This window comes from Chiloscyllium plagiosum, chromosome 2, assembly GCF_004010195.1.
Source record: "Chiloscyllium plagiosum isolate BGI_BamShark_2017 chromosome 2, ASM401019v2, whole genome shotgun sequence".
Taxonomy (NCBI): domain Eukaryota; kingdom Metazoa; phylum Chordata; class Chondrichthyes; order Orectolobiformes; family Hemiscylliidae; genus Chiloscyllium; species Chiloscyllium plagiosum.
Window position 1 is genome coordinate 1,097,711 of NC_057711.1, and position 10,787 is coordinate 1,108,497.

At 45.2% G+C, this 10,787-nt stretch overlaps 1 protein-coding gene across 7 annotated transcripts in view; it reads right to left on the minus strand.

Moving 5' to 3' along the window:
• The window catches only part of nadk2 (NAD kinase 2, mitochondrial), a 65,774-nt gene that overhangs the window by 14,665 nt on the left and 40,322 nt on the right, over nucleotides 1–10,787 (minus strand). For 3 of the 7 annotated variants that reach the window (XM_043702962.1, XM_043702954.1, XM_043702982.1), the window contains exon 10: nucleotides 8,684–8,737. In XM_043702962.1, the coding sequence (XP_043558897.1) occupies nucleotides 8,684–8,737 (54 nt within the window). Of the gene's footprint in view, nucleotides 1–2,521; nucleotides 2,903–8,683; nucleotides 8,738–10,787 lie in introns of those variants that run through there. The other 4 variants (XM_043702968.1, XM_043702975.1, XM_043702941.1 and 1 more) reach the window with 4 other exon arrangements.

Consider the following 10,787-nt stretch of genomic DNA (forward strand, 5'->3'; position numbering starts at 1 on the left):
TATTACAAGGGTGCATAGCTTTAAATTAAGGGGGGGTAGGTATAGGGCAGATGTTAGGGGTAGGTTCTTTACTCAGCGAGTCGTGAGTTCATGGAATGCCCTGCCAGTAGCAGTGGTGGACTCTCCCTCATTATGGGCATTTAAGCGGGCATTGGATAGGCATATGGAGGATAGTGGGCTAGTGTAGGTTAGGTGGGCTTGGATCGGCGCAACATCGAGGGCCGAAGGGCCTGTACTGCGCTGTATTCTTCTATGTTCTATGTTCTATTTCCCATGGCTAATCCATCTGACCCGCACATCTTTGGACTGTGGGAGGAAACCGGAGCACCCGGAGGAAACCCACGCAGACACGGGGAGAATGTGCAAACTCCACACAGTCAGACAGTCGCCTGAGGCTGAAATTGAACCTGGGTCCCTTGTACTATGAGGCAACAGTGCTAACCAATGAGCCACCCTGCCACCCTCATTTCATAAATGCACATTAACTCTGCCCAACGCTTACAATCACTTCTAAATGTTATCACATTATTTATAAACAGTTCTAAATTTTTCCCTACCATAGGGGTCATGCTAACAAGTCTGTAAGTTTTCCATTCTGCCTCTTCTTTGCTCCCTTAAAGAGTGGGTTACATTTGCAACCTTCCAGTCCACAAGAACGTTTGCAGAAACTAGTGAACAGCAAATGATAATCAACCTGTTCCCATCTCTGTATTCTCCCACCCCCACCTGTAATGGGTCCAGTTTAGTCCAGGCTACGCCCTTCCCTTTTATACAGTCATAAGAGACATACGACATGGAAACAGACCCTTCATCCACGTCACCCAGGTCTCTTAAACTGATCTAGTCTCAGTTGCCCGTGTTTGGTCCATATCCCTCTAACCTTTCCTATTCATGTACCTGTCTAAATATCTTTTAAGCGCTGTAGCTGTACCCACCTCTATCACTTCCCTCTGACAGTTCATTCCACATACACACCATCCACTGTGTGAAAAGGTTGCCCCTCAAGTCCCTTTCAAATCTTTCTCCCATTATCTGAAACCTATGCCCTCTAGTTTTTTTACTCTATGCCCATAATTTTATAAGCCTGTATAAGGTCAGCACTCAGCCTCTGATGCTCCAGCCTATCCAGCCTATTCTTATAACTCAAACTCTCCTGTCTTGGAAATAGCCTTGACATGTTTTTCTGCACCCTTTCCAGTTTAACAACATCCTTCCTGTAGCAGGGTGACCAGAATAGTATGCAACATCCCACAAGTGGCCTCACCAATGTGAAGGGTGAAGAATAGATTGAGAAACTTGAACAACAATTTTGACAAGGCAGATTGGTGATCAAAACAAACTCCTACCGTAGAGGAGAATCTGGCAAGCAGGATTGAAAATTAGCTTGGTCGCACAAACAAATGATTTTAGACAGATGTCTTACTGATGGAAAAATTGTTTCCGGTAGTTAGGATGGTTAAGATAGCATATAAGATCCTTTCTATTATTAGCCAACGATAGAATACAAGAGTAGCGATGTTAAGTTAGAACTGAATAAATCATTATTCAGCCCCAACTTGAGCAGTGTACGTACTTCTCATCATCTTGAAACAGAAAACATGCAACTGCACAGCAGAGAGGAGACAGGGATTTATGAGGATGTTGCCAGGACAGACCATAAGACGTAGGAGGAGAAATTAGGCCATTCAATCATGGCTGATAAGTTTCTCAACCCCATTCTCCCGCTTTCTCCCTGTCACTCTTGATACTCAAGAACCTATCCATCTCAGTGTTAAATATACTCAGTGACCTGGTCTCCATAGCCTTCTGTGGCAATGAATTCCATAGATTCACCACTCTCTGGCTGAAAAGGTTTCTCCTTATCTGCGTTCTAAAAGGTCTTCCCTTTACTCTGAGGCTGTGCCCTCAGGTCCCAGTCTCTCCTATCAATAGAAACACCTTCCCAACATCCACACTGTCCAGGCCATTCACTATTCTGTATTTTTTAATTAGATCCACCCTCATTCTTTTAAAAGCCATCGAGTATAGATCCAGCTTCCTCAAACGTTCCTCATATGTTAAGCTTTTCATTCCTGGATCCATCCTCACGAACCTCCTCTGAACACATTCCAGGGTCAGTACATCCTTCCTGAGATATGGGGCCCAAAACTATGCACAATACTCCAAATGTGGTCTGACCAGAGCCTTATAGAACCTCAGACATACATCACTGCTTTTAGATTCAAGTCCTCGCAAAATAAATGCCATTATTGCATTTGTTTTCCTAACTACTGACTCAACCTGCAAGTTTACCTGGATACAATCCTGGACCAGAACTCCCAAGTCTCTTTGTGCTTCAGACTTCTGAATTATCTCTCCATTTAGAAAATAGTCCATGTCTCTCATCTTCCTACTAAAGTGCATGACCTCACACCTTCCCACATTGTACTCCATCTGCCACTTCTTTGCCCACTCTCCTAACCTGTCCAAATCCTTCTGCAGCCTCCCCACCTCCTCAATACTACCTGTCCCTCTACTTACCTTTGTATCATTTGCAAACTTCACCAGAATGCTCTCAGTTCCTTCAGCTACATCATTAATGTAGAAAGTGGGAAGTTGTGGTCCAACACTGAGCCTTGCAGAACACCACTTGTCACCAGCTGCCATCCCGAGAAGGACCTTTTCATCTCCACTCTCAGTTTTCTGCCAGACAGCCAGGCTTCTATCCATTCTATCACCTTGCCTCTGACACCATGGGCCCTTATCTTACTCAGCAGCCTCCTGAGCAGCACCTTGTCCAAGGCTTTCTTGAAGTCCAGGTAGATAACATCCATTGGCTCTTCTTGGTCTAAAATACTGGGAAGACTGGATGAGCTGGGGTTGCTTTCCTTGCAAGGTGGTTGAGGGGTGTTTTGTGAGTGGTCTGGATAAAGAGGATGGGAAGAGCCTATTTACCTCAGCAGAGGTCAGTGACTGAGGGAAGGGGCACAGACTTATAGCAATCAGTAGAATGGTTAGAACATAAAATATTACAGCACAGTACAGGCCCTTCGGTCCTCAATATTGCAGCAACCTGTGGAACTAATCTGAAGCCCATCTAACCTACACTATTCCATTCTTGCCCATATGTTTATCCGATGACCATTTAAATGCCTTGAGCGTTGGCGAGTCTACTACTGTTGCAGGCAGTGCATTCCACACCCCTAATACTGTGAGTAAAGAAACTACCTCTGACATCTGTACTATATCTATCACCTTCAATTTAAAGCTACGTCCCCACGTGCTAGCCATCGCTATCCAAGGAAAAAGGCTCTCAATATCCACCCTATCTAACCCTCTGATTATCTTATATGTCTCAATCAAGTCACCTCTCAACCTTCTTCTAACGAAAAGAGCCTCAAGTCCCTCAGCCTTTCCTCATGAGACCTTCCCTCCATCCCAGACAACATCCTAGTAAATCGCCTCTGCATCTTTTCCAAAGCTTCCACATCCTTCCTATAATGCGGTAACCAGAACTGTATGCAATACTCCAAGTGTGGCCACACCAGTGTTTTGTCCAGCAGCAGCATGACCTCATGGCTCCGAAACTCAATCCCTCTACCAATAAAAGCTAACACACCGTATGTCTTCTTAACAACCCTATCAACTTGGGTGGCAACTTTCAAGGATCTATGTACCTGAGCAGAGAGATCTCTCTGCTCATCTACACTACAAAGAATCTTACCATTAGCCCAGTACTCTGCATTCCTGTTACTTCTTCCAAAGTGAATCACCTCACTTTTCCACATTAAACTCCATTTGCCACCTCTCAGCCCAGCCCTGCAGCTTATCTATGTCTCTCTGTAACCTACAACATTCTTTGTCATTATCCACAACTCTAACAACCTTAGTGTCATCCACAAATTTACTAACCCATCCTTCTACGCTCTCATCCAGATCATTTAGATAAATGACAAACAGCAGTGGACCCAAAACAGATCCTTGCGGTAGTAACTGAACTCCAGGATAAACATTTCCCATCAACCACCACCCTGTGTCTTCTTTCAACTAGCCAATTTCTGATCCAAACCGCTACATCACCCTCAATCCCACACCTCTGTATTTTGTGCAACAGCATACCGTGGGGAATCTTATCAAATACCCTACTTTACCCTCATCCACCTGTTTGGTCACCATCTCAAATAACTCAATAAAGGTTTGTGAGGCACAACCTCCCCTTCACAAAACCGTGTTGACTCTCCCTAATCAACTTATTCCTTTCTAGATGATTATAAATCCTATCTCCTTTAATCCTTTCTAACACTTTTCCCACAATCAAGGTAAGACTCACTGGTCTATAATTACCAGGATGGTCTCTCCTCCCCTTCTTGAACAAGGGGACAACATTGGCTATCCTCCAGTCTTCTGGCACTATTCTGTAGACAATGACAACATAAAGATCAAAGCCGTAGGCTCAGCAATCTCCTCCCTGGCTTCCCAGAGAATCCCAGGATAAATCCCATCCAACCCAGGAGACTTAATTATTTTTACAGTTTCCAGAATTGCTAACACCTCCCTCTTGTGCACCTCAATCCCATCTAGTCTAGTACCATATACCTCAATATTCTCCTCAACCAAATTGTCTTTTTCTAGTGTGAATACTGATGAAAAGTACTCTTTTAGCGCTGCCCCTATTTCCTCTGACTCCACGCACAATTTCCCACTACAATCCTTGATTGGCCCTAATCTTACTCTTGAAGAGAGATTCAACTTCCTTAGTAAACCACAGCTCCCTCGCTCGACTACTTCCTCCCTGCCTAACAGGTACATACTTATCAAGGACACACAGTAGCTGGTCCTTGAATAATCTCCACATTTCGATTGTGCCCATTCCCTGCAGTTTCCTGCCCCATCCTAAATCTTGGCTAATTGCATTATAATTGCCTTTCCCCCAGCTATAACACTTGCCCTATACCTATACCTTTCCAGGGCTTATGCCCGAAACGTCGATTCTCCTGTTCCCTGGATACTGCCTGACCTGCTGCGCTTCTCCAGCAACACATTTTCAGCTCTGATCTCCAGCATCTGCAGACCTCACTTTCTCCTCATCATTAAAGTAAACACAACTGAATCGTGGTCACTATCATCAAAGTGCTCACCCACCTACAAATCTAACACCTGACCGGGTTCATTACCCAGTACCAAATCCAATGTGGCCTTGTCCCTTGTTGGCCTGTCTACATACTGTCAGGAAACCCTCCTGCACACATTGGACAAAAACAGATCCATCTCAAGTACTCGAACTATGGTATTCCTAGTCAATATTTGGAAAGTTAAAATTCCCCATAACAACTACCTTGTTACTCTCACTCCTATTCTGAACCATCTTTGCTATCCTTTCCTCTACATCTCTGGAACTATTCGGAGACCTATAGAAAACTCCCAACAGGGTGACCTCCTTTCCTGTTTCTAACCTCAGCCCATACTACCTCAGTAGACGAGTCCTCAAATGCCCTTTCTGCAACTGTACTACTGTCCTTGACTAACACTGCCACACCACCTCTTTTCTTACCATTTTCTCTGTTCTTCAATCCTGGAAGGTGCAATAAGCATTCCTGTCCCTATTCTATCCACATCTCTGAAATGGCCACAACACTAAACCATGCTGCAAGTTCACCTACCTTATTCCAGATGCTCCTGGTGCTGAAGTAGACACTCTTCAAACCAAGTTCTTGCCTGCGGATGTCTTCTTGTGATCTTGAAATCTCAGTTCTGACTTCATTACTCTCATCCTCCAGTATACTTGAACTACAATTTTGATTCCCATCCTCCTGCTGAATTAGTTTAAACCCACCCGAAGAGCATTAGCTAAGCCCCCCCCAGGATATTGGTACCCTCTGGCTCAGGTGAAGATCATCCTGTTTGTAGAGCTCCCACTTATCCAAAAACAGCCCTAATTATGCAGGAATCCTAAACCCTCCCTCCTACACCAACCTGTAGCCATGTGTTCGACTCCTCTCTCTCCCTATTCCTTACTTCGCTATCACGTGGCACGGGCAACAAACCAGAGATAACAACTCTGTATGTCCTAGCTGCTAGAGGGGAGAGGAGGAGAAGATAGTTCACCCAAAGAGAGATAGGGGTCTGCAGCTTACTGCTGGAAAGGGAGGTAAAGGGAGAAACCCTCAACTCATTTCGGACCATCAGACATAGAAGCAGAAGAAGGTCACTCAGCTCATCAAGTCATCTCTGCCATTCAATGAGATTGGGGCCAATCTGTTGATCCTTAAGTCCACTTAACTGCCTTTTCTCTATACATCTGGATTCCCTTACTAATTAAATATCTATCACAGCCTTGCATATACTTAATGACCCAGCCTGGACAGCACTCTGCAGGGAAGAATTTCACAGAATCACTAAACTCACAAGAAATTCTTCCTCATCTGTGTCTTAAAATGTGTGACCGCTTAATCTCCCACAAGGAGAAACAACCTTTCCACATCTTCCCTGCCAAGTCCCCTAAGAGTCCTGTGTGTTTCAATAAGGTCACCTCTTCTAAACTCCGATGAGTGCAGGCTCAATCTAGTCAACCTCTCCTCATAAGATGGTCCCTCTATATCTGATATCAGCCTTCGCTGGACTGCCTCTGATGACAGTCTATCTTTCCTCAGATAAAAGGATCAAAATTGTATACAGCATTCCAGCTGTGGTCTGACGAGTACCTTGTACAGTTTGAGCAAAACCTCCCAACTTATAGTGGCAGATGGAGTTTAATTTAGATAAATTTGAGGTATTGCATTTTGGAAAGAAAAATCAGGGCAAATGGTAAGGTCCTGATAAAGTTGCTGAACAAAGAGACCTTGGGGTCCAGGGTCATAGTTCCTTGAAAATGGAGTTACAGATAGATAGGATAGTGAAGGAGGAGTCTGGTACACTTGCCTATATTGGACAATGCATTGTGTATAGAAGTTGGGAGGTGATGCTGCGGCTGTACAGGGCATAGGTTAGGACATTTTTGAAATATTTTGTGCCATTCTGCTCTCCCTGCTACAAACAAAATGTTGTGAAACCTGAAAGGGTTCAGAAGAGATTTACAAGGATGTTGCTGGGGTTGGAGGGTTTTCTCTGGAGTGTCGAAGGGTAAAGGGTAACCTTATAGAGGGGCCTGGATAGGATAGGTAGACAAGGTGTTTTTCCCAGAGTAGGAGAGTCCAAAACTAGAGGGCATAGGTTTAAGGTGAGAGGGGAAAGATTTAAAAGGGATCTCAGAGATAAATATTTCACTCAGAGTGGGGATGTGTGTATGGAATGAGCTGCCAGCGCAAATGGTGGAGACTGTTACAATTACATCATCTAAAAGGCATCTGGATGGGTACATGAATAGGAAGGGTTTAGAGGGATATGGACCAAATGCTGGCAAATGGGACTAGATTAATTTCTGTTCAGCATGGATGACCTGGACTGAAGGGCCTGCTTCCCTGCTGTGCATCTCTATGATTCTATATACACCATTCCCTTTGAAATAAAGGCCAAAATTCCATTTGCTTTCCCTATTATCCGCTGAACTTGGATGTTAGTTTGTAATTCATGCAAGAGGACTCCCAAATCCCTCTGTGCTGCAGCTTTCTGCAGTCTTTCATTTAAATAATAGTCAGCTCCTCTACTCTGAGTGTAGTGCTGGAAAAGCACAGCCAGTCAGGCAGCAACGGCAACTCTCCTGCTCCTCAGATGCTGCCTGACTGGCTGTGCTTTTCCAGCACCACATTCTTCAACTTTGATCTCCAGCATCTTCAGTCCTCACTTTCTCCTAGCTCCTCTATTCTTCCAGCTGAAGTGCTTAGCTTCCAAGTTGCAAATTATATTTCATCAGGTTTCTGCCCCCTCACCTAACCTGCCGAGGTCCCTCTGTAGATTCTCATCCTCACCACTTGTCTTCCCATCTATTTTTGTGTCATGCGCAAAATTGGGGACAGGACATTCGCTTTCCTCTTCCAGGTGAGTCATGCTGAACCATCGAAACGAAGAGCAGCAATAGGCCATTTGGCCCATCGAGCTGGCTCTGCCGTTGTGATCCTTTATTGTATTTTAAACAGATGTTATATTCTGGTTTTCTCTTCATATCCCTCGATGCCTTTGAAATCCAAATATTTATTGTAGTTAATTTCATTTGAACATCCTCTGAGCAAAGAAATGCCTCCACATCTCAGTGCTAAATGGCCTACCCCACACCCGGACACTGTTCCCTCTGGTTCTAGACTCCCCAGACAGGGAAACATGCTCCCTGCATCTCGTCTGACAACCTTGTTAGAATTTTATGCATTAAACAGATGGTAAGTAATTGTGGCCTCAGCAATAATTCAACTGGAACACCACTAGTTGAAGGTTGCCATCTTGAAAATGTCTCCTTATCCCAATTCTGTCGTTTAAAGGTGTCTTTATTATGTGGAGTGAATTGAATTGGCTGTAGACTGGTATCTGTGATGCTGGGGACCATGGAGGAGGCTGAGATGGATCACCCACTTGGCACTTCTGGCTGAAGATTACTGCAAAACCTTCAGCCTCAAACACAGGACCATGTCCAAATACTGCCAAGTGGGATAGGTTGGTGGTTCATTTATCGGCAGACACAGACACAATGAGGCAAACTAATTTTCTCTGCTGTAGAAGCAGATAATAGACAGTGAGTTTACAGGATATCTGCCAGGTAGCAATCTCTGTCACTCACCTTGTTCCACTAGCTCTTGATTGATAGGCAGATCAACACGGCTCTTCTCTTTAGCTAAAGGACAAAGGCAAAGGATTATTCACTGAAAGGAGGGACCTGATCATACCTCTGCAGAACAAAATCTCACCTCTTGGAAACTCAAGCTCAAGTGAGCAATGGCCTCAAAGCCAGCTCCAAACACAACCCTTAGGGAAAATCCCTCCTCCTCCAACTGTGGAGTTTATACATTCTCCCCATCTCTGTGTGGGTTTCCTCAGTTTCCTCCCACAGTCCAACAATGTGCAGGTTAGCTGGATTGGCCATACTAAATTGTCCATAGTGTGCAGGGATGTGCAGGCTACGTGGATTAGCCATGGGAAATATAGGATTACAGGGATAGGACAGGGTGGTTTGGTCTGGTGGGAAGCTCTTTGGAGGATTGGTGTGGACTGAATGAACTAAATGGCCTGCTTTCGCACTGTAGAGATTCTAAGATTGACTGAGTGCAGCTGTTTGGGAGCTGGTGATAACTGCCCCATTGTCTATTGAATGTTAGCTGGGGAAAAAAAAATCACAAAGCAGTTACTTGTCCTACTCCAGTACTATTCCCTTTGATATTTCCCAGGTTTTATCCTTGACCTCTGCAATTTCCCATCCAAATCCTGTCCTCAACCATATTATTCAGTGTTAATTCTTAGGTGTATATCACCTCACCACCACCTCTCTCAACTCTTCCACAGTTTCTTTTTATAAATTCATGAGATGTGGCTCGAGATTCACAGTGCAGAAAAGGCCCTTTGGTCCATCGGGTCTGCACCAACAATAAGTACCATTAAACGCACACCAACTCCAATTTCTTATAACTGTCCCATATCTGTGTTCCCTGTTGCCCTTGAGAATGTGGCAGCACACTGGAATTCAGCTCTTCTGTCCATGTTTGACCCAAGGCTGGAATGAGGTCAGGAGCTGAGTGACCCTGGGGGATCCGAAACTGGGGGTCACTGAGCAGGTTATTGCTGAGCAGGTGCTGCTTGATAGCTGTTACTGACACCGTCCGTCACGTTACTGAGGATCGAGGAGAGACTGATGGGACGGGACATACCTGGGTAATTTTGCACATTGTCGGGTAGATGCCAGTGCTGTAACTACTGGAACAGCTTATCCCGGGTGGGTAGCAAGGTCTGGAGCACAAGTCTTCAGTACTATTGCCGGAATATTATCAGGGCCCATTGCCTTTGCAGTATCCAGTGCCTCCAGCCTTGTCTTGATATCACGCGGAGTGAATCGTATTGGCTGGAGACTGGTATCTCTGATGCTGGGGACCACTGGAGGAGCCCGAGATGGATCACCCACTCGGCACTTCTGGCTGAAGATTGCTGCACAGCTTCAGCCTTATCTGTTGTTCTGATGTACTGGGCTCTCCCATTATTAAAGATGGAGATATTAATGCAGGCTCCTTCTCCAGTGATTTGTTTAATTGTCCACCACCATTCACAGCTGGAGATGACTTGACTAAAGAGGTTTAACCTGACCTGTTGGCTTTGGGATTGATTAACTCTGTCTGTCATTTACTGCTTAGCTTCTTGATTAGTAAAGGGATCAGGTTTGGGGAGAAGGCTAGAAAATGAGGTTGAGGAGCCATGATCTAATGGTGGAGCAGACTTGGTCGGCCAAATGGCCTAATTCTGCTCCTATATCTTATGGTCTTTTGCTGTTTGGCACACAAATAGTTCTTCACCAGGATAACACCTCATTTTTAGGTATGCCTGGTGTTGCTCCTGGCAGACAGCACTCCACCCCAGTCACTGCTTATCTGATGGAGAAAGTGAGGTCTGCAGATGCTGGAGATCAGAGATGGAAATGTGTTACTGGAAACCCCACTGGTCCTCACCTACCACCCCACTAACCTCCATGTACAGCGCATCATCAGCCGCCATTTCCGCCACCTCCAAACGGACCCCACCACCAAGGATATATTTCCCTCCCCTCCCCTAATAGCATTCCGAAAAGACCACTCCCTCCGTGACTCCCCCGTCAGATCCACACCCCCCACCAACCCAACCTCCACTCCCGGCACCTTCCACTGCAACCGCAGGAGGTGCAAGACTCGCGCCCACACCTCCCC